We start from the raw sequence: 24,221 nt of genomic DNA on the forward strand, positions 1-24,221 counted from the left end.
ATGGTCATTTCCTGATAAATGTAGGAACAAAGTGCCAATCATCCAGAGCAGACACTGCCTTAATATTCTTATCTTCCCACGGAGAAGCACACTGGGACAGATGCCAAGCAGGACAGAGTTAAGATGCTAGACATGAGCAAGCCTGTCTCCCGTGGGAAGACTCAGGAGCTCTGCCTGTTGATTCGCAGAGTGGAGCAGATTGCAGACAATGCTCACTACCCTGCTCCCTCCACAAATAGTCCCAAACTGGTAGCAGCTGTTCTCTGGGCTGTTGAGCATGAAAGATGAGTCTTGATGTAGACTTCCTTCTGAGGAAGGCAGATACCTGATCCCCTTCATTATCTTTTCCCCTTCAAACCCAAACAATCACAAAAAACTCTATTGATTACAACACTGTTTGACCAACGGCTAAGGCGTATTTCAAGCTGGCTCTTACATCTTAAATCAACCCATTCCTAATAATTTATATTTTACCAGAAGGCTCATGCTGTGTTACCTCACATTTTGCTTCTTGGATGCCTACATAGCCTCTGCCTGATTCTGCCTTCTTTCTCCCTGCATTTAGTTTAGTTTTTATGCCTAGCTATATTCTTCCCTGACCAAGGCAAAGCAACTTCTTTCTTAACCAATGGCAATAGAACATATTCATAGCATACAAAGGGGAATCCCACATCACTGGACAAGTAGTCTGTCTGTCTGTTTCTCTTTCCTCCCCTTATCTAGTAATCAGCTGCTCTCAAATTTATTTCTCCACCATCAGTTAACATCCTACCTAAATTTTCCCTACAGTGTCTTTCAAATACAGACAGTTGTGTTCTGTAAGATGTAGTTGGATTTTGGAATTAGCATTTGAAACACTTCCCTGGGTTATTCTTGGACACTGTAAAGTTTTGAGAGTTTCTGCTTTGAATTCGTAGTAATAATTCTTAATACTAATATTATCCAGTGCATGAGTTCAGTTATTTAACAGAACTGTTGTATTTTCTTTTGCTTAAGTTGTTTTTACTTAAAGTTTATGCACACCTATCTTTATTTATTTATTTATATTTTAAAATGTTGCAGTTTCTTATCCATTAGAGTGAAAAGGTCATAATTGCAATTTAGTATTTTTCTCCCTAAATTTTTTCTCTGTCTTTTCTTATAAATACTTAAAAAGTATGCTTTAAAAGCCATACCTTCAGTGTCTCTATGGTGATCTTAAATACTTTTTTCCAAGCTAACATTTCAGAATTTCAGTGAGAGACCACCATTTACTGCAGTATAATAGGTCGGGTCTTTGCTTTAACCATATCTTGCTTCAGAGATCTATGAATGAAAATGAGCAAATCTCAATGATAGACAGAGAGGAAAGGAAACACTTCTGTGGTTCTGTTTCAGGTACATCCAGGGAGCTGCCTCCCCCAAGGACATGCTCATTCTGGTGGATGTGTGAGTAGTTGTCTTGTACCTATTTATATCCAGAGTGCATGAGACATTTGTAGGTTATTGTAATTTCTTAGGAGTTAGCAATGTATGAGAGATTGGGAAAAATCAATGCGGTGATTGTATATGCAGACAAAGAAGCCTTACTAAGATATTAACAAGGAACTGGGAAGTTGGCTCAGTCAATAAAGTGCTTGTTGCACAAGATGAAGATCTCAGTTCATATCTCTGGCATCTACTTGGAAACAATTGAATAATGACGGGACAGTGGTTTGTGCCTGTAATGACAACTGTGAACGGGGAATAGATCCCTGCCTGGGATGACTAGACGATCCAAAGGGTCAGAACATGGCTGAGAGTGGTAGAGGAAGATACCTGACATCATCCTCTGACCTTCACATGTGTGTGAATGCACGCACATTGCACACACAGACATATAGACACACATGCACAGATACCCCACACATGCACACATACATTGCACACACAAACATACTCATATACATAGAAATATACCCACATCATACACATCCATACTTCACACAGAGAAAAACATATACATGCAGACACAAGCACACATGCATATGCATTCACAGATCATACAGACATATACACACTTACAGACACACACACAGATGCATGCACACACAACATAAACAAACATACAGGCACACTCATGTGCACATACACATGCTTGCACACATACACAAACATGCACATATACACGTGCATGCACACACATACATCCATCACACACAAACATATACACACAGACATACATGCACATCACACAGACATGCAGATACACAAAAAACATGCACACATCACACATAAACATACACACATACATATGCACACAGACACGCACATATCACACACAGAGACATACAAACACAAACATATACACACATACACATCACAAAATCATACTAGCACCATCTAAGGATCTGTGTGTACCTGTGATGTAGAAGCAGAAGTTAGTTGCCTAGAGATGAGTCCTACCTTAGGGGAGGTAGGGACGAGAGAAATGAAGAAGTCCTGGAGGAATTGTTCTTTGGTCTTTGGAGTGAGGCGTTTGACCACAAACCTCTTCACAGCTGTGCAGCTCTGTTATTTTCCTCTGTTCATTTTTCTTTTGACTTTTATTCTTAATTAATTAGAATATAATCATACAGTTCCTCCCTTCTTTCATCTCTCTAAGACTATACCACTTGCTCTCTCTCAAATGCATGGTCTCTGTTTCCTTAATTGTAGAGGTGGGTGTATGTATTCCTAATACATAAATATATAAATACAATCTTCTCAGTCTCTATGTTAATTATATGTATATGCTTTCAGGGCTGACGACTTTTTAAAGACAGAATTATATTTTTATTTTCATGTAAATGGTCTAGAGGCTGCTGAGATCATTTTCTTTGTTGAATGACTGGTGAGTAATACACGGACGATTTGTCTGTTCACAGGAGTGGAAGTGTGAGCGGACTGACTCTGAAGCTCATCCGAACATCTGTCTCCGAAATGTTAGAAACCCTCTCGGATGATGATTTTGTGAATGTAGCTTCAGTGAGTATGGATGCTTCCTCTTTCTGTATTCCACCTCCTGTCTCCTCATGAACTACATGCTAAGGTGTCCTGGGGTGTTATAGGGATGTTACAAGTGTCTTACGGAGCTGTTCTGCACCATCCTATCGGAGATCCTTAGCATTCACCATTCTTGAAATAATGAATACTGGGCGAAAAGCATTTCTCCCCTTAACTCACAGGAGCCCATATAGGTGATGTGACCCCGTGTACTTCAGAACATCTGACGAAGTAGCACCTTCACCATGACTAAACAGTTAATTGCTTATTGCTGGTTCTGCTCACTTTTGCCTGGACAACTGACCATTGTGTTTCTCCTAATACAAAAAAAAAGGAGGCAATTGAATGAGTTTGGAAGCATCTTAAGCCTTCTTATAGCTAGAAAGTACTGGACTTGATGCAAATAGAACAAGATGTATGTCTCATTTTAATCATGTAATTTAGGCAATGAATTTCATGGTCACGTCTGGTGCAAGAAATCTCACAGTTGAAGTGGTTTTTATTTACAGAGATGTGGGTGGAGGCGAAGTGTATTTTGGTGACATTGTTTTGTATTGAACCTATGAGAATGATCTACCTCTAAAATCACTGGGGAGGATGAGACTAAAATCTACATGTGACTTTCTCCTTTTCCTGGGATTGGGGAACCCAGGAGATCACTGCGATCCTACAGCTAATGAAGCTTCAGGTAGCCTTAGTGATGTTACAGTGGAAAGGACTTAATCCTAAAATGAAATTATTAAGATACTCCTGGATGATCGTATGGATAGAATGTAGAACCCACAGTTAATAATGCAAAATTCCCTGGAAAATGTCTCCTGGTGTATAATGCTTAGGGAGAAAAAATGGAGCTATTCCATAGTTTAAATAAATTCACAAAAAACCCTGTCTAACTCTTGTTGAGATACCATGGCATGAGGACCTTCTCAACTAAGATGGTAGGAAGGTATTACTCAGCTTCGTTTGTATAGAATGACAAATGACAAAAACGTTGGAATGGCTTAAAATGTTATCTTTGGCATAATGAGAGAATTTGTCATATACAATGACATTGATTTGAAGTAAAAAATATTCAGTGTGGTTAATTCTTTAGCCTCTTCAAAACCTGAACATTAATCCTAGGTTGAAGTGCAAATGGAGAATGCTTGTTCATTTCCCGTCCGCCCAGACCTGAATAATCACACATAAACTATATTAATTACAACACTGTTTAGCCAATAGCTTAGGAGTATTACTAGCTGGCTCTTACATCTTAAATTAACCCGATTAATTCATCTTTGTATTGCCATGCAGCCTTGGCATTACCCCATTTTCTACAGGTCTTGTTTCCTCTGCGGCTGGTTTGCATCTGCTTGATTCTGCCTACTCTCTCTGTATATCTCTGCTTAGACTTCCTGCCTTGCTATATTCTGCCCTGCCATAGGCCAAAGTAACTTCTTTATTAACCAATGGTAATAAAGCATATTCACAGCATACAGAAGGGCATCCCACATCATTCTCACCAGATACCTCTACATGCAGCAGAGACAGTGTAAACAGTGCCTAGGGAGGCTCTTTTAGTTATAAGGAGATAGGCTTCCCATCTGGAAGCTTCTAACATTTACACATTCTCTTTCCTGAATGCAGAGACAAGAGGTAGTGTGAATCCTTGATTTGTAGCCTTTGTTGGTCTTTCATCATGCGCACAAGACATGACAAATTTCAAACCACTAGCACAAGGTCAACTGGCCCTGAAAGTGTCTGAAAATTCAAGGACTGTTTTTCATGAGCGGATGTATGTAATCCTGACATGTGCACGGGACAGCATCCCCAAGCAGATGGTCGTCTTCATGCTGAAGCCTTAGCTGCATAGTTAAAGGTGAATAGTGTCTAGGGATGTCGTGTAAGTCAGGCCCTGTAAATTCTTCGTGCATAAAGACTTTCTTTCATAAGCTGGTTTACTTCACTGAGTGTGTAAGCCGAGTCCCATGGTAAGTCAAGCGGTATGTTAACTCCAAAGGTTAATGATACTCACTGAGGCACTATGATGGAGAACCTGGGGCTAGATTCAGGTCAATAAGAAGGGAAGCAAAATTTAACCCCTTTCCTAAAGAGACAACACACAATCACTTCTTAGACTGAGTTGCAGCTGATTGCTTTGAGAGGTATGATTACGTTAGGGCCTTGGCCTGGGCTGGGCCAGTGACCTGGTCATTTACCAGCGCAGCAGTTGTATCAAAACAGGTCCAGAAAAAGTCCAGCACCCTCCATTCTGGGTACAGTCACTTTCCTCTCCCGTGTGTTGACTAATTCATGGGCCCATTTTTATAACCATTGTCATTACCATAGGCAGAGCTGGTAGCTTCCAGTGGAAATAATTTCATCCGTGCACTATCTAGTAAGTCATCTGCATATGAACTGTCTGTAGCAAATGTGGAGGGGAGACCTGGTTGTGCACAATGAATTCATTCTCCCTTAGGTCATCCTCGGCTTCTTCTTCCACTCTGTCAAGGGGAATCCTCCAGTATTTCTCCTTTCAGGGCCAACCACCTCAGCCACTTACTCTTCCACAGAAAGACATACGTGTTCTTATCCCAGGAGATATCTGTTTCTCTCTATCACAATGAAATGAAGTGCATTTTGCCCCAAGGTCTCTCAGAATCCATTCCCTGTGTGTGTTCCCGGCTTCTGCTGCTTCGCATTCAAAAGAGCTGCTCGTCCTTTGTTGCATATTCTCCTTTGTTGTTGTTTTCCTGGCACAGACTGGACTCTTGCAGGTGGCATATATTGAGACTTGACATTTTTGTTGCCTAGAGCGAGGAGAGGGATGGGATTAGATGACAAAGAGAGCAAATGTCATCTTCTGTTGCCTCGAGGACCAGAGAAGCCACTGCACTCAAATTGAAGGGAATAGTTTATTTCTGTTCAAACAGAGATGAGCAATCCAGAGCACAGTGTCTTCAAGGGCATCCCACACCCACCTCCTTGTCTGTCCTACCCTGATGTGTCGATAGACACTCTAGCCCTGGTTCTCAAAACTAAGACCCTTATTCCTAGGGTTGTTGACCACAGTAGCAAAGGAGAATTGTTCCAGCTCTGGTTTTCTTACCTTGGACTTAGTCTGCAGCTGGCTGGTTGTAAGGGTACCATTTTCTTCAGTGTAGTTTAAAGACATTTCAGCGCTTAGCTTTATAACTCTTTTTGTCCTCCTATATTTCAAAGGCCAAATGTGCTCCCTTCCCTCTCCATTCTGCTGAGATGACCATAGCTGCATCTGTAACATCGTGATGCTAAGTGTCTGGGCAGTCTTCTTAGCTCTAGCTATATACTGTATACACATTCACCAAGGGCTCTTTTTTATTGCCAGGAGTCTAGTAAATTAGTCCCTTCAGGAATCTCATGTTGAGTGTCTGTTTACCAAGACTGATGTCAAATAATATTAGTTTCCCTAGAAACAGTCACTGCCACACAGATTTAAGTTCTATTGTGTTGTTTGGAAAGTAACTCTAGAAAAGGTTGTTAGTATAATGGAGAAATTAAAGAAAAAGAAAGGAACTACTGAAAATGCATTATTAAGTGGCATCTCCCCCTTCCCCCCTTCCGTGAGTGGAGCTCACTCCTCTGCCTTTCCGGGAACAGCATAGAGCCCATGCATGGTGATATACAATGGCTCAGATTTCCAAAGGGGAAATGTTCTCCTCGGTGTAACAACTGCTCCGTGTGACATCAGTTCCCTGGAATTCCTGCTTTGCCGGGTGCCGTGCAGAGGCTGGGGTTTAGCCTTGGGCAGGTGGCAGGTTACATTGGCATGAATGGAAATACGGATGGACACCAATGGCTTCTGCCCTGGTAAGACCAATACTATCGCTAAATTCTAAAAGAAATTTCTGATGAAGTCATCTTTGAATGGATATTATACATTCAACATTTGGTCAACGATTAACAGGTGTTTTCCTACTGGAAGAACACAGTTGGAGTCAACACTGACATCCATAATGCCTACTAAGTATTTTTAGAAAGTCATTGTTCTCCTAAAACCATTATGATCTTAGATGTATATGTACTTTTATTGTTGCTGTTTTTGAGAGAGAGTCTTCAAATATAGTTAGTTCATGGTGGCCTAGAGCTTGCTATGTAGCTCATGGTAGCCTTAAACTCATGATTTACCTGCTCCTGACTCCCAAGGACTGTATTCATGCACCATACCACACCTGGCTTTGACTATGTATTTTTTTTTTTTTGGGAAAGAGAACATTTATAGCCAAGCTAGTCTACATAGTGTGACTTTAACTTGAACATATTAACTACAGCAACAAATATCTAAAGTGTCGTTCATTTTTCTTATTTTTTACTTTAAACATCAATTTATACACAGGCGACAGATAATAATAGGTGTTTATATGTTCATAGAATGAATAAATGACAGATATGTACATATATATATCTTTAGAGAAAGAGAAAGAAAGAGATAATAAATAGATAGGTAATATAGAAATGATCATGTGGCAGAAAATAATCTTTTTTTTTTAATTATAACTATTCTCATCTTTGCAGCTTTGCATAGTAGATAAGAATTCTAAACTTAGTTTTAGAGATGAATGAGGAAAGGATATAAAGGATTCTAAAAGCTTTCTTCAGGAGGAAGACAGAAATGAAACACAGCCATTTCATTTAATAATCTGGGGCTATTAAGAAGGTAGGAGGTGAATCTTCATGAAAAATACAGTCTTTTGTCTTTACTGAAACACTAAAATAAATTAGAAAATAAGATACACTTATGTAAAAAAAGAAAACATGTATTTGTGTATGTGCATGTGCACACGTGTGCCACGGTGTGTGGAGTTCAGAGGACCTCTATTGTCTTCTCTTGGGTGGCATCGACCTTTCTGGGTTCTGGTTTCCTTCTTGAGAACATGATCTTTTACTGGCGTAGAACTTCCCAGGTAAGTTGAACTAGTGGTTAGGCAGCCCCCGTAATCAATCTGTTGATCAGTCTCCCCTGTGATGAAAGGACAAATGTGTCCTCACATTTTTAGAAAGAATGTTTTATTAATTCCTTAAGAATTTCATGCAGTGCGTTTTCATTCTCCTGTCTCCTCTCCTCACAGCCCCACCCAACACCACATCGGCTCCTTATCCCCTTTTGGTAAAACTCATATAATCCATCCTGCCCTTGGGCTAGTGAAGCAAAACAGTTCAAGGACTGAGACATCCATCTCCTAGTCTCAAGAAATTCTTTTTAAAAGCATAAATCCATTCCTCTTTGAGAAAGATGCTTTCTGTGTGTTTATAGAGGAATTACATAAGGAAATATTCTACATCGGGGTCCTGAAAAATGTGTGTAAAGTGGATTATTATTTTATTTGCAGACAGATATCTATCTAAGCTGTGTGTTTCTCCCTGGGGCCATGTGTTGTTGCATGTATTACTTACTCCTTTCCTCTGCATCTTTGGGTCCTGTCACACGTCACAACTTTACTTATAATTGTATACTATTGTCAGTCACACAAGTTCACAATTAACAGAAATTATTTTCTTAGCTACAGTGTTTTACGTAAAAAATGGATACATTAGGAGTTCATTCTTCTGCAGTATTTTACTAAAGCTATACAGTTATTTTTAGAAGTTGATCTCTTATTAAACAGAATTTAGCAATTTAATAGCATGGAGAGTCTCAGGGAAGAAGGCTCTATATTGTATCATGTGGTGTGTGTGGTATCACTGTGTGTGTATGTCTGTATGTGGTGTGTGTGTGTAAGTGTGTGTTTCTGTGTCTGTGTTTCCATCTGTGTGTGCCTGAGTATAGTGTGCGATATGTGTCTGAGTGTACATTTGTCTGTATGTGGTACGTATATGTGTGTATATGTACGTGATATATGAGTTTGTGTGTATCTGTGTATATATCTGTGCGGTGCATCTGTGTAATGTGTGTCTGTCTGTCTGTAGAATCTTTGTGTGATATATGTGTATGTGATGTATGAGTTTGTGTGTATCTGTGTATATATCTGTGCGGTGCATCTGTGTAATATGTGTCTGTCTGTCTGTAGAATCTTTGTGTGATGTATGTGTATGTGATGTATGAGTTTGTGTGTATCTGTGTATATATCTGTGTGGTACATCTGTGTAATGTGTGTCTGTCTGTCTGTAGCATCTGTGTGTGATGTGTGTGTCTGCATGTGTTGTGTGTATGCCTACGTATGTCTATGTGGTATGTGTATATCTCTGTATGTGCATGTTCATGTGCATGTGTCTGTGTGTGACATATGTGCCGGACTTTTTCTCTCTGAAGTTACTTGAGAATTAACAACGTGACTTACAGTTCATGTAGCTGCACCAAGGCATGATAGCAAGGCACTGAGGAGCCCTGGAAGAGGCTCTCCAGGCGTTCTTCATGAGTACTTTCCCCCCAAAGCCTTCAGGTATCCAAAGATACATGTTCCTAAGAACGTTCTCATTCACTCAGAGAAACTCACACACACGCCATTAGCACTTTCCCAGGGTTACCTGGGATCACTGTCGGAAGGCTCAAGCTGCCTCTCAGTTTTAGTCTATGCCTGAGTCTCTTTTCTGGGTCTGTTTAAGGTAATTTTTGTGCCCGAGTCATGTGTGAGGTGTAGGAACTAAGGTCACTTCACTGTAAAGTGTGTTCTGCTGTCTGCAGGCTGCCCTTTGTTGTGAAGAGGAAGCCTACCGCTGGGCAAAGTATGAACGCAGCTCAGTGCAGCTGCTTTCCTGCTAATCTGGTTACCTGCTTTGATAGGAGTAGCGCTAGACGATAGCAACAGCAATTCCATCCCAGCGTGCACTGATTTGCAGGCAGAACTTCCAGGGTTGACACAGGGAATGGGATTTGTTTATGAATGGGCGGGAGTTTGATGCTTTAGCATCAAATGCTGCTTAACCAGTGGAGGATGAAAAGAAACTGTGTGTGGGTTGTGGGTGATGGGTTCAAAGATAGCAACCGAAGATTGTCCCAGCTCCAATGCCACCAACCACGTGCTTCCGGACGTACGGGTTAGATCAGAATGTGAAGACTGTGTTGGGTACCTTGAATTATTTTTCTTCCCAGAAGCTTTGTAACTCATGGTCTTTATGAAATTCTGCCTTTGATTTCTCACCGTGAAGAAACACAAAACATAAAGGCTGTACGAGGTGGCTCAGAGGTTGGGAGTGTTGGCTTCCCTTGCAAAGGGCTGGAGCTCAGCTCCCCGCACCCATATAACAGCTCGGAGTCTCCTGTAACTAGAGCTGCAGACAGCTGACATCACTTTCTGGTCTCAGCGGCATCCACAGACACTCACAGAGACACAAACATCAATAAAAATAATAAAATGCATATTTTAAAAATAATCAATAGGTGAATCCTTGTCAGGGAGGTATTGTTCTCTTATTCTTTTAGAAAAACAAGTTCTACCCCTCGCCCACATTGTAGTGACTAAACATTTCTGCAGTAACAGCCTATATATAAATGCTGGTGGAGCTTAGGAGTGATTAGCACCCAACCCCACTGAGACAAGGAGGAAAACCCTCTTCTAGTCCAAAAATTTCCCTTGTATTTGATTTGCAAAACAAACCTAGTTTCCCCCTGTAGCGATATCTACATGAGATGGATCTGTGTTTGCCCTTCTGAATGAATCCTAGCAGTGGACCAATGCAGCATTCTGGTGATTGCAACAGTCTGTGTTCCCCAGTGTTAGAGAATCAACGAGCCAGAGCTTGTTGGTCATTGCTGACGGAGGAGCAACAGGATATAAGGATCCTGTGCACATCACAGTGGCATTAACATGTAGCAGGGCTCACTTCTGAGTTAGTGGCTTTCTGTTCCCTCCTCTCAGATAGTTTTTGCTCGTAGTGGGACTGCTGAAATTTTAGGGAGACCAGGTAGAGCCCGGGAAACTCGCATGGACAAGTTGTCCGAGGCTGACATGGGGCGGTTTCCTTTCCCTTAAAGTGGACACGATCACATCTCACTTCCTTAACACTGTGAGTCCAAAAAGAAATACCGCACATAAAGTGTTTATATGCTGTAGTCATTATTATAGCCATTATTCCAGTTGTAATTATTGCCTTTTGACACTCCTCTGCTTCTCTACCAGTTGCAGGTAGGTGATTGCTGTGCTTGATGTTGGTACGTTCCTTCAAGTCTATGCCTTCAAAGCAGTTTTCTCAAAAATGTGCCTATTCCTGGTTAGTGAAGCAAGAGCTTCCTCTTTGCTAGAAGTTTACATGGCAAAGTAATTAAGATATTGTCTGGGGGAGGGGATTGGCAGGTGATTGGCAGCTCTGATGGGACAGGGCAGTGGCTTCTGGCCTGAAGCAGATCTCACCGCCTGTGCAGTGACCCCTGGTCCTCCTGCTGTCACCCTGAAGTAATTGCTGCTTGACTGTCCTTGCAAAGATGCCACTGTGGCGCCTGCTACTGGTGTGAGTGATGAACCGAATGGTCTCTGACCCAGAGGATGATTTTTGCCTGTTATCTAGGCAACCGCAGGAAGCTAATTTGTAACTTTACATTTGGTACACCATCAGTCCCTTCAGATTCCAACACCAAAACTTGACCTTTTGTGATTAACTGACATCTTGGGCAGGGCATGAGGTGTGATGTCCAGGCAAATTCCACTTCTATGTTCTTTGTATTCCCGTTTTCCTCCTGAAATACTTCTTGTGTGTTCTAAGTAAGGTCATGATCTTCCTGTCTTGTTGTTTTTAGATTCTATTGGCATAGGGTAATTTGTATTTTTTTTAAATATATAATTTGAAGTTAAGTGATATCTCCTTGCCAAATTTAAAACACCTTTCTAAACACCCCTTGAGCTGCAGCTCAATAAAATAAAAGATACCTGGCCTGCCAAGAGAGGTTTGTGAGCAGCAGACTCTCAGCGGGTGATTTCATTTCATATTTGATAAAGTACCCATCCATCTAGATCCAGCAAAAGTTTATGTTGCCCCACAGCTCATTTATGTCAATGAGCAGGCAGATTGTTTTTTATGCCCCTACTTTTTTCTTAATTGGAGCTTGGAGCCCGTGGCTGAGCAGTGTGAGCCTGGCCCGGCAGCTCTGTTAGGCATGGTTAGGGATGTTAGGGATGGTTAGGGATGTTAGGGATGGTTAGGGATGTTAGGGATGGTTAGCGCATGTTAGGGATGTTAGGGATGGTTAGGGATGGTTAGGGATGGTTAAGGATGTTAGGGATGCTTAGGGATGTTAGGGATGGGTAGCACATGTTAGGGATGTTAGGGATGGTTAGGGATGGTTAAGGATGTTAGGGATGGTTAGGGATGTTAGGGATGGGTAGCGCATGTTAGGGATGGTTAGGGATGGTTAAAAATGTTAGGGATGGTTAGGGATGGTTAGAAATGTTAGGGATGGTTAGGGATGTTAGGGATAGGTAGCGCATGTTAGGTGTGGTTAGGGATGCTAGGGATAGTTAGTGCATGTTAGTGAAGCAGAGTCTTAAGCTCCGTCCAGATTCACATCTAGCAATCCTCTAAGCAATCCACACATAATGGTTGTAATGGCGTCTCTGGTAATTCTTTGTACAAGAAGAAGACTCCAGTCCATTGTGGAAGGGGATGTCAGGACACCCATGCTTGTTAAGGAGAGGCATTTAGCATCTGTCTGAAGCTTCTAAACCATGTTGTAAGCCAGGCCAGTCACTGTCTTAGATTTTAAGATCTTGGTTACTCAGACTTAAAATTTGATTAATTTTACTCCACAGCCATTTTGACTTAGTATATGAAGTTATTTTCTCGTCTCTTGACCAAATACCTGACAAGAATCAATGTCACAGAAACCATATTATTTGCAATACTGTTTGGCCATTAGCTTAAGCATATTTCTGGCTAACTCATATCTTAAACTAACCCAACTCCATTAATCTGTGTGTCTCCACGTGGCTGTCTCCAGTGGGGCTATATGACACCTCCTGATACCATCTTCTTTCTCCCAGCATTCAGTTTAGCTTTCCCCACCTAGCTCTGTTCTGCCCTGCTATAGGTCTAAAGCAGTTTCTTTATTCATTAACCAATAAACTCAACACATATACAGAAGGACCCCCCACATCACACTGTGAAGAAATACTTTGAAAAAGGGACATATTTGGCATAGTTGAACAAGTCGAATTGATGAAGGTTATCCAATCTTAAAGGATGAGAGAGTATAGCATAATTAATTTATGATTTTATTAAGAGGCGTTGACAAGCCAGATAAAGGCTTTCCATAAATGATGCGGGGCCCCAAGCTTTTGGAACTTGGAGATTCGTTGCTTGTGTGGTATTTACAGAGCAATGTAATTATTGAAGGGGAGGCAGTCGCAAATTGGACTGTTATGGACTCATTTGGAGCCTTGGCAAACTAAGAAAAGACTCCGTGGTATTTCAGTACTTATTTGTTAAGCTCTTTCAAATGATGTTTATTTCTTTAATTTTAAGTATAAGAAAAAAATGACTAGGACTGGCTTGTGCAATAGATTGGCAAAATCATTTGCTTGTTTAAATTAGTATGTTTGTTCTTAATTATTTAGTGGAATAAAATTCAAATGAATTCAAAATATATATGGATATTACAGGTATTTATTAGTAGAACCCACAAACTTATTTTTTTTTTACTATTAAGTAAAGAATAATCCCACTTCAGCAAATTCTTAAAGGAATAAAAATCATTTTGAAATTTTTGATGAATATAACACAACTTAAAAGTCAAGGACTCGGGTGTGGATTTTTTTTTCCTTTTTACAATTTTAAAATGCAATCTCCTCATCATAAGATGACATTTTACGCAAGTTTTCATATTCACTTCAGAGGGAAGGACTGCTATTTACCTTTCTCTCCCGCTGTTTAATCATCCTGATGCTCAGTTTATTAACCCATGCATATACTATCCTTCTACGCATATTTCAAAATGTGCTTTTTCATGAATTTCCCCGGCCCTAACTCTGTGCTTTATGGATAATTATTTTTACAGCGGTTTTTGTTAACTTATACATAAATATGTTGCTTGTATTTCAAACATGTATGTGACCTCGGTGGAACTGAATTCAGACCAATACAGACCCTTCAGGCCTCTTTCCAAACTCTCATCAGCTGGTCTTTTTGGTCCCAGCTACCCTTTTCTACTTAAAAGAACCCTTTGGAGATGTTAATAATGTTGCTTAGAAAGAGTTCCTACCTGCTCTGTAGCATCTTAGAGATGCATACAAGTTAGAGATGAACTAGGCTTGATGGAATGTGCACCTCAATGCTCCCAGTCTTGTGTGCTTCTCCCCCAAGATGTTCCACGCTTTGTGTTTGGATTCCTCCGCCTGCTCCTGGACTAGCGCAGCCCAGAGAGACTTTCTATGTAGTTATTCTGTCTTGTTCTATCCCTCCACCTCCTTCCCTTTTCTTTATGGCAATTCTCCCCCACTGGGGTGTTATAAATATTTATTCTTTGCTTTTTTTCTATATGCTATTTCATCTACCACAATCTATGCTTCTTGAACTTCCAGATGGCTCAATCGGTAACACATTTTTCAAGCCTTAGTTCAGGCTTCAGAACCCATGTAAAGGTGGGTGGAGAGAACCAAGTCACGGTTTTCCATTGACCTCCACAGCTGCACTGTGGCATGCATGGACTCACGCACACACCACTTACACACACATGCACAAAGTACACACATACACTCACACACATACACACACATGCATGCACAAACACAACATTTAAACACAATCTCACACACACCACATATGCACACGCCTGCGTACACAAACACACACACAACAACCCAGTCTCGCCCACAGACACACACACTGCAAGCACATTTAAATGAAGACAATATTCTCTGTAGCCTCTCAAAGCCTCTAATGACCACTGCGATAAGACACTAGTTACTGTCAACTGTAACAACTCTGAAAACGTGGCAAAATAAGTCTGGATTTTATAACATTTTGGTCATTTACTAGTTGAATTTGTTTGTGTGGCCACAGCCCTCCTTTTCCATATGATCAGCATTGATGCGTCTCTACATCGTGACATGTGACGTGTGCTTATCACTACACATGTTGTTCAAGCCAAGTCAGCCATGACTACAGTGTGAAGACCATTTTCTTCCCAGCTACGGAGTAATCAGCTTCAGGAATTATGAAAATACTGAGCACACCAGGCTCGCACCCCTGTGCTGCTGGGAAGGGACAGATCAAACAGTGTGTCGTTTGGTGATCGTCTCAGATTTTATCTTCAGGAGTAAGAGTAAAGTATCCAGAAGACTAAGAGGAAAACATTGGCAATAACTCCAGCCAGCAGGAGTTAGCGAGGATGCTCAGTGGAGATTGCTCCTACGTGAGGAAAACGGTGTTTCCAACCCCTTCGACGTCTTCTGAGTGAAGACAATCACAGAATTAGAAGTTTCACTTGTCGCCGTCAACAGAGGAGTTTGCAGTGGTTGTGATAGCATGCACGGATGCAGTGCACGCCCAAGCCAGACAAAATCCCAGCCCAGAGGGGGGAGGTGGCTTGTGTGTCCTGCTACTCGCTATGGGAAACTGATAGCTGCTAGGGTCACTTTTCCTTAGGGATGCAGGTCAATCACAATCCAGTGGATAGCCGCGTACCTGAAAGTCTATAGTGGCGTGAATTCTACTTGATGAATTTTGGTTTTTTTTTTTATTAAGAAAACAGAAAGTTGGATAGATAGAAATATGGATCGATGGACAGACTGGCCCCCAGAGGAGTTGGGAGAGGGCAGAAAAATGATTGAAATACATTGTATGAAAGAACTCATAAAAATGAAATTATGGAAATTTAGAATATTGAATCTTTTTAGTGGAACTTATGACAATAAAATGACTATGCCATCAACCTACAAAATGTTTTTCTTATTAAAATATAGAAACAATATAGCATAAATCCTGGAACATACTTAGCAAGATAGTCAACATTTCAACCAGGGTGAAGAGACTGAGTATAAATCATGATTTAAGTTAATTAAAGTATTTGTTTTTAAATGAGAATATTTATTAAAATATTAATAAATAAGAACTGGAGGGGCTTTCAGGGTGATCTAGTGCAGCCCTTTGATTCAGAGAAGCATGATTAAAGCTCACAGGAGCTAATGGAGTCACGTGGGCCCTCCATGATCATTAGAGATTGGGCCTGGGAAAGCCTGACTTTTCTAGATTGAATTAAATAGTAGAAAATCCTTTATTCATGTGATTCTGTTTTATACAATGGACCAGAGAAACGTGGAGCCAGCAGGCCCTTTTGGGACAGTAGTGTCAGCTGAGGACCTTGAGCAATGGGGTACAAGAACTGTTGGGAGTGAATATGTATATGGCATCTCTCCATCACTGGGAACCACACAAGCGTAATCAGCTCAGAACCTAAGGCTGAGTAACTATTTCTACTTGGAATAAAAATAGATTCAAGTGGAAGTCCTATTTTTCTTTTCTAAAAAAGTTTTATTGAATGCTGTATATTCCAATCATGGTTCCTCCACTTACATGCCCCACCCTCACAAATGCAGCTCCAAGCCTTCCTCCCTTCTCCTTAGAAAACACACAGGCCTAACTGCCAGGTTAGCTACTAGATTTAGGCAGTTTTCACCTGGAAGACAGATGTGGAACCAAAATGTGTGACGGTGTGGTTGTTTCTTGTTTTCCTATTAAAATATACCACTTCAGACTTGAAGAAATGTCAAGTGGCGTGGACCCGAAGTGACTCTGGGTGACTGGGTGACTTTGAGCGCTCTCTGCCTCACGTAAGCTGTCCAAGAAGAAGCAAACTGAAGCTCACGGCAGCTTGCTGATGGCTCTGTGACATGATGCGTGTCCAGCCTGGCACACATAGTTCTCATTATATGTGAAATAAGCATCTTATTATTAATGTAAAAAAGTAATAAATTTATGGTATAGTAAGAGTGAAAGGTAATGTTATAAGAATATAGTTAAAATAAAACTTTTAGAAAAAACTGAGACCATCAAATAAGAAATATTTAATAAAAGGAGAAATTTCCTACTCGAAAGACAGATTGGTACCTCTGGTATGGAGACTTATAAATTGCACAATGGCTAAACACTAAGAAAATAAAGAAAAACAAACCCCATGAAACACCTGTAGAGATTATAAATAAGTATGCTATTGATGTATATATCATCTCTTTAAAATACTTTGATAAAATGCTAAATCGATAATCTTATAGTTTCAAATTTAAAAGTATCTTACAGGGATAGGATGTGGCTCACTGGTCAGTGGCAGAGCAATTGTCCAAGTGGAAACAAAACCACCACTCAGACTTTTGCCAGGCTAGTTAAAAAAAAAAAATGGTGCATTTGCCTTTGCCTAAGTCTACTTTCCATCCCAATGGAGATTTATTCAGCATCTCAGTTCCTCTAAATATATCCCAGGCATTCCTATAATTGGTCTGCTTTTAGTGTAAATCCTGCATGTGTTATCGGATGTACTAGAAGGTAGTTCACGTCGTACCCATGTTGCAAACATGGCTTTCATTTTATTACCAGCCTCTCCCCAGGTCAAACCCGCAGGCGTGGTCATAGGCCCAGGAATTAGCAGTTCTTCGCTGTCCCTCTTGAATGTGTCCGTATCTGCACTGAGACGGTACCAGCTAGCTCTTCGTGGTTTTAAACTGAGACGGTACCTGCTAGTTCTTCATGGTTCTAAAACAATTTTGTTTTGACATAAATTTTAACTTAAAATTTCTTGTGAAATAATGTAACAGTTAAAGTGAAATTTAAAGTTGTTTTCTACAGTAATGAAATCAGTACATAAAGCTGTTAGAACTAAGATTTTGAAGGTAGGCTCTGTGCCATTTCCTTTTATTTTCCTACATTGCCACCTGGTGGTCAAGGTCTGAATAGCAACACTTTTACTATAATTTCATTTTATGAAGATGGATATTTAGGTTGTGAGTTTGAACTAAATAACTGTTTTAAATCCGTTACCTATTATTTATTGTAGTTATCTTACATGAATAAATTCAATTTTTTTTTAAAAAAACGTTATCTATATCCCAAACAAAGTGTCCTGCTTTTGAGTTATTCAGCTAGAGTTCCAGACATTAATGCCTATCATAAGCAATAACTTAGCTATTTTGAACAATTATTCAAAATCCAAGAGGTTAAGAATTATACCCATCTGGCTGGTTACAAAGAATTGAATGAATAATCTGTGTACAAAGCCCGCTGCAGCTTTGAGTCTGTGGAGAAGAATCTCTCCCATGAAAGGAGGAGATCAAAACTAAGTTTCGTGAGATTCCAAGACGGGGCCAGCATCTGATGTCTTTAGCTTAAATCTTAGACTTTGAGGGTCATGTGTCCTTCCACCCTGTCCGAGGGAGGCGTGTGATACGTGGGGTGATGGTACTGCAACTGACGTGCTTAGATCTGAAGGCAGTTTCCAGGAGCTCCGCCGGATGCAGGTCGGACGATGTGATGCTGTGCTAACATTCTCCGGATGCAGCTCTGAGGTGATGCTGTGCTAACATTCTCCAGAAGCAGCTCCAAAGTGATGCTGTGTCACACAGTAACAACGTTTCATTGTATCAGAAGGCCAACAATGCCAAGACAAAAGTAACTACTGCCTTTGAAAGAACAAAACCAGAAAACAAAAGCAAAGCCAAGCCAAACAAACCCAGCAACAAGCTTGCCTTAGCAGATCTGAGACACTGCAGATGTGTACTTGAACACGATCCTGTCTAGGAAGGGGTTTTAGAGCACAGACTTGAACAATTGTGCTTCTCTCGCAAACAGCTTCAGACTAAGGCCACACTTAGACACTCTTGTCGTCTCAGTCGTGAGCTGTGCCTAAATCTTTTTTAACACTGAGGATGCTTTGCCTGAATGGTCTCTAATTAGGAATATAGTCTGGCTTCAGTATGGACCACAGTATTATTTTTTGCTAATAATCTTTAAATGATATTGTTACAGATAACGTAGCATCTAAGTTGTGCCCGATTCTGAGCAGAAGGCTTGCTTGTTCTCATTCAAACGTTTTCCTGGAGTGCTTTTACATTGGCTGGTGCTGAAGTGTAGGGAAGACGGCAGAGCCAGCTATTCCCTCCTTTCAAGTTCTGGGCTCAATTACTGGTGAATATTCCACACCAACGTCTCATTTCCTTAGCCCCACATGCAAAGCATGAAGTGGATTGACGGCTCCATTCAGTGAGTTTTTCAATGCCCAGAACTAGGGAGGCAGAGGTGGTAAAGGCGAATTTTCTTCAGCCCTGCGGAAGGTCTATAAAGACATTCTCAGTATGGGGGAGAAGGAGCTTCTAACAAAACATGGTCTTGAGGAAAGAATTCTACTAAGAGCAACTGAGAGAAGAAGGGAGAAGTGTTGGGGACTGGCTGGGGACAGCTGTGGGAAGGGGGACAGGGTCTGCAAAGGGAGAAATGAGTCGAAGCAGTGGGCACTTTCTAATACTCACGCTTCAGTTCACCCGCGGGCTTCCTGGCTCAGCAGGCTCCACAAGCTTCGACTGCTTATCACCAAAGACCTGCACTATTTAACTTTCTGGAACAGAGAAGAAATTCATGAGTTATGGCTTTGGATTTCTGACTATGCAGTGTTCAAATATTCTCTTAATAGATAAAATTAGGGGCCTTAAATGTATCTTCTCAGTTGCCATGAACAGTTACAATATTTATAAAACTATTCTCTTAGCTTTGCTCTAATGTTTTAATATTCAGCCTTGAATTAATACCTGGGTATATCTTACCGAGAACTTCGCATGAGAAGTATATGTGTGGCTTTTATTGGTTAATGAATAAAGGTGCTATGGCATATGACAGGGCAGAATAGAGTAAGGCGGGAATTACAAACAGATAGAGGAAGAAAGAAGGCGGGAGTAGCCATGTAGCAGTCAAAGGAGAAAGATGCCCTGGAACTCTACCAGTAAACCACGAGCCTCGTGGTAAAATACAAAATAACAGAAATGGGTTAGTTTAAGATGTTAGAGGAATATGCTAAAATCATTGGCAAAGCAGTGTTGTAAGTAATATAGTTTCTGTGTGATTGTTTCGGGTCTGGGTGGCCTGGAATGAATAAGTAGCCTCCACCTGTAAGAACTTCTGTTTGATATATATATATATATATATATATATATATATATATATATACACACACACACACACACACATACATATATACATATATATATATATGATATGGGAGTGTCATCTGTCTATCTGTTGTTTCACTGGTTAATTAATAAAGAAAACTGCTTGACCTGATAGGGCAGAATTTAGATAGGCAGAGTAGACCGAACAGAATGCTGGGAGAAAGAAGCCAAGTCAGTCAGTCACCATGATTTTCCGACCCAAGACAGACGCAGGTTAAGATCTTTCCTGGTAAGCCACCACCTCGTGGTGCTACACAGATTACTAAATATGGGTTAAAGCAACATGTGTGAATTAGCCACTAAAAGGCTAAAACTAATGAGCCAAGCAGTGTTTAAATGAATACAGTTTTCATGTAATTATTTCTGATAAAGCTAGCTGAGAGTTGGGCGACTGGAAGAGGCCCGTCGTTCCTTCTACATATATATATGTGTGTGTGTGTGTGTGTATATATATATATATATATATATATATACATACACATCTATCTATATAGTAAAAGCAGATAAGTCTACGATGTCTGAAATATAATCCTATCCAATTTAGACTCCTTAAAATTTATCATCACTTTCCTGGGAGAATAAAATTAGCTATATTATATATTACAAGTAATTCCTTTGCCTGCATTATTAATGAGTTTTATTATGAGTGTAATTGTAAGATTTCTGTATACACCACTAAATTTGCACTTAATGAAGTGAATTTACATTCTCTTGTTTTGTATTAAACTTAATGAGATGCTTCCCTTTTTTGACTTAGAAGCAGGTCAAGGGCAAAGGAAGACTTCAGGCCATGCATTATCCTGCACTCATTGTCTGCAGAATAATTCCTGGGACTAGTTTTGTTTTTCTAAACTCAGATGTTGGCTTTTGATGTATCAACAAACTGTTTGTATCTTGGTGACTATTGCAAGTCTTCTCTCATTCTTTCATTTACATAATGGAAATTCTGGGCTAAAGCTTGCCTCATATCACAGAGGACTCTCCTTAGGTGATGGGCAGTAGTGTGGGGTTGGTCCTATAGACTGTAGGTCTGGTTGTCAACACTTGAGTTTATAGAAAACAGTAAACAAATACATTGGAAATTTATTATCCATCTTCCATGCCTGCCTGAAAACACTCTTCAAAATACAAATGAGAACCCACTTAGATTATTTCTCTTGTTGGGACATTTGGCTTCCTGTTTCATCTCTGTTTTCCCCAGACCTTCCTTGAGTTCCTGAAAGATGTTAGACATCTAGAAAGCAACAGTTACCTCTGCAGACCTGAACTGCTGCAGCTCGTTCCTGTGCCTGCACAATTCTGCTTCCTGAAAGAAAAAAAAGGGGGGGGGGTCTCTCCAGCTCACTTTCCTCCTTGTTCTTTCTACGTGGGCCGTATTTCCCATCTTCCTCCAGGTTTTGTATTTTGTCTGTCATCTCTTCTTCCCTCTGTCTTTGCCCCAGTCTCCTCATGCCCCCATGGCACTTGGCTTTAAAGAATTATTCCTAGGTCAACCAAGGACGCTCTGTGAGAGCCACGCCACCAGGGTACAGTGAGGATTTGCCCTGAACACACTGCCCTTTTTTACTGGAAGTGCCTCTGCGGAGGCTAACCTCAGTGGGCTCTTTCCAGGCCTCATCGCCTTCCTCCCCACAGCTTCGCCTAAGCCTTCCTTCCTTCCTTCCTTCCTTTCCCTGTCTCCCTCCTCCCCTGCTCCCCTTCAATGATGTACCCGCCCCCTTTGTTTCTATGGGAACTCAGCCTTAGGATTTTTGGGAATTCCTGCTCTACTTCACTGTTATTCGCCTGGCTGTAGGCCAAATTTCTGTGGTAAAGCTTTTTCCCCCTTTTTAATCTTTAGCCAGGACCACTTTCATGCCTCCAGCTTTAGATGTTATCGGTTCTTGGCACCCCCACTACTGTGTCTCACAATGGCTGAAATCTCACCTTGAGGTGAACCTTGTTTTTCTCTCCAATTCCCGACGTGTCCTCCAGCAGACGTCCTGCAGACTGTTCAGAGGCATGTCAGAAACCTGGCGGCCGCTCGAGATGCGTATCTGGACTCTTCCCCGCGAGAAATCCATCTGTTGCTCCTTTCTCCCAAACAGACGTTCGCTCAGCCCTTCCCCTTCTAACTATTCCCCTGAATAGCATAAGGACTGTCAACTGGATGATTTCGGTAGCCTCTGGGTGTGCATTTTGGAGTTCTACTAAGATGTGGCCAGCCTGACCTCCTAAATATTCCAAAAATTACTCTGCATTTGGCATAAAACCTTGCAGCCACTTAACATTTGACATAGTGAATTCCTACTTCCTCTTCATCTCTCTAAGATGCCATGGTGTCTAACGCCAGCTGCCTTCTCTGACTTGGTGTCTTTGGTCCTCATGTACGACAAAGTTAAATAGCTCTTCAAACCCTTGAGCAGCTCCCCACACCCTGAATCAAGGACACCACACATGTTCTGTTCGCCTGGAATGTTCTTTCTTCACGTTCTTCTCTTTAACATGTCTCTGAAATATATGCCCCTCAGAAGTGCAGTTTCTCGAGAGAATTTCTCCCACTGTTTACTTTCCAAGTTGGAAACTCTTCCCCAAGTGCGTTCCAGAGTGCGATCCTGGGTACTTCCTAGAACTTAGCATAGTTTATCCCAGTGTATACGCTGAGAGGCAGTGTAAGCTGCTGAAGGCCCGGCAAGTTGGCATCCTGACTCTCACCGCTTGTTAGTTGTGTGTGTAGGGACAAATTATTTTAAAATAGATATTTTTCATACAATGGATTTGGATTACAATCCTCCCAACTCCTCCTAATTCCTCCCCCACACTCCCCTCATCCAGAGCCACACTCTTTCGGTTTCTTGATAGAAAACAAACCATCATCTAATGAATAATAAAAAAATAAAATAATTAGAATAGAAACAAGCAAATCAAAAGAGGACAAAAAGAATAGAAGAAGTCAAAGAAAAAGCACAAGAAACACAGACAGACACAGAAACACACACGCAGGGAACCCATACAAACACAAAACCAGAAGCCATATTATATGCTAAAGGTCCTGTTAGGTAAAAGAAATAAAGAAATAAATAAGAATTTCCCTGATGCAGCATTAAGAGACTAAGAGTTTCCCAAAGACGCCACTGAGTTCGTTTGGTTCTGGCGATCCATTTCTAGGCATGTGGCGGCCTACCCTTAGTGTGTTTCCTCAGTGAGACTCATTTGCACAGAACTTCAGTTGGAGACGGCATCTGGTTTAGAGATGGCAGCCTGTGTCCACCTCTCCTCTCAGCCCTAGGACCCCTTGTTGTGCAGACTCATGCAGGCTGTATGCATACTGCCACAGTCTCTGGGAGTTCATATGTGTGGTGGTCCTTCTGTGTTTCAAAGCCCTTGCTTTCTTCATGGCCGGCACCTCTGGCTCCTACATTCTTTCTGCCTCCTCTTCTGCAGCGTTCCCTGAGCCCTAAAGGGAGGGATTTGATGGAGACATCCCAGTTAGGGATGAGTGTTGCAAGGTCTCTCACACTACACATTTAGGGACAAGTTACTTAGCATTTGTGTGTGAATTTCCTCAAGGATCACCTGAGAATAGTGGGAATGCCTGTCTTGTAGGAAATTTGCAAAGAGGAAGTGATGACTATTTTAACCGATAGTAAACACTCCATAAGCGTTTGCTTACAAATATGTGGTATAAGTATATTTTTGTATGTGTGAAATTTGCTTTATGTCTGCATGCATGGTTATGTGTTGTGATTCTTGATTGCTACTACATGTTTACTTGGCAGATGAATATTGTACACATAAACTTATAATTATGTCTAGAAAAAGAAGAATACCATACTATATTTATATAATGTGTAATCATTTGTAATGCACTCATTAACTTATTGAATTGTGTTTTTATCTGCAAATATCCTATGACAATTTGTCTGTCTGGCCCCCTCTCTTTTCTCACGATCGTTCATTCTTTTCATTTTGCACATATCTGGACCCCAGTGTCATGGAAATCCTGCTCAGATTACAGATTTAGTGAACAATGGGACGGTTCTTCTCATTTTCGCATGCTGGATCTCATTGCGCTCTTCTCTGTGTTTTCGTCTTTTGGAAACACCAAGTGCACCCCTGTGAGCCCTTCTTCTAGAGCTAGAGAAG

At 40.9% G+C, this 24,221-nt stretch overlaps 1 protein-coding gene across 2 annotated transcripts in view; it reads left to right on the forward strand.

The window, feature by feature from the left end:
• The window catches only part of Cacna2d1 (calcium voltage-gated channel auxiliary subunit alpha2delta 1), a 428,064-nt gene that overhangs the window by 326,111 nt on the left and 77,732 nt on the right, over positions 1-24,221 (forward strand). For both annotated transcript variants that reach the window (XM_038315276.1, XM_038315275.1), the window contains exons 9-10: positions 1,378-1,428; positions 2,886-2,985. In XM_038315276.1, the coding sequence (XP_038171204.1) occupies positions 1,378-1,428; positions 2,886-2,985 (151 nt within the window). The remainder of the gene's footprint in view (positions 1-1,377; positions 1,429-2,885; positions 2,986-24,221) is intronic.

The sequence above is a fragment of the Arvicola amphibius genome, chromosome 18 (assembly GCF_903992535.2).
Source record: "Arvicola amphibius chromosome 18, mArvAmp1.2, whole genome shotgun sequence".
Lineage (NCBI taxonomy): Eukaryota > Metazoa > Chordata > Mammalia > Rodentia > Cricetidae > Arvicola > Arvicola amphibius.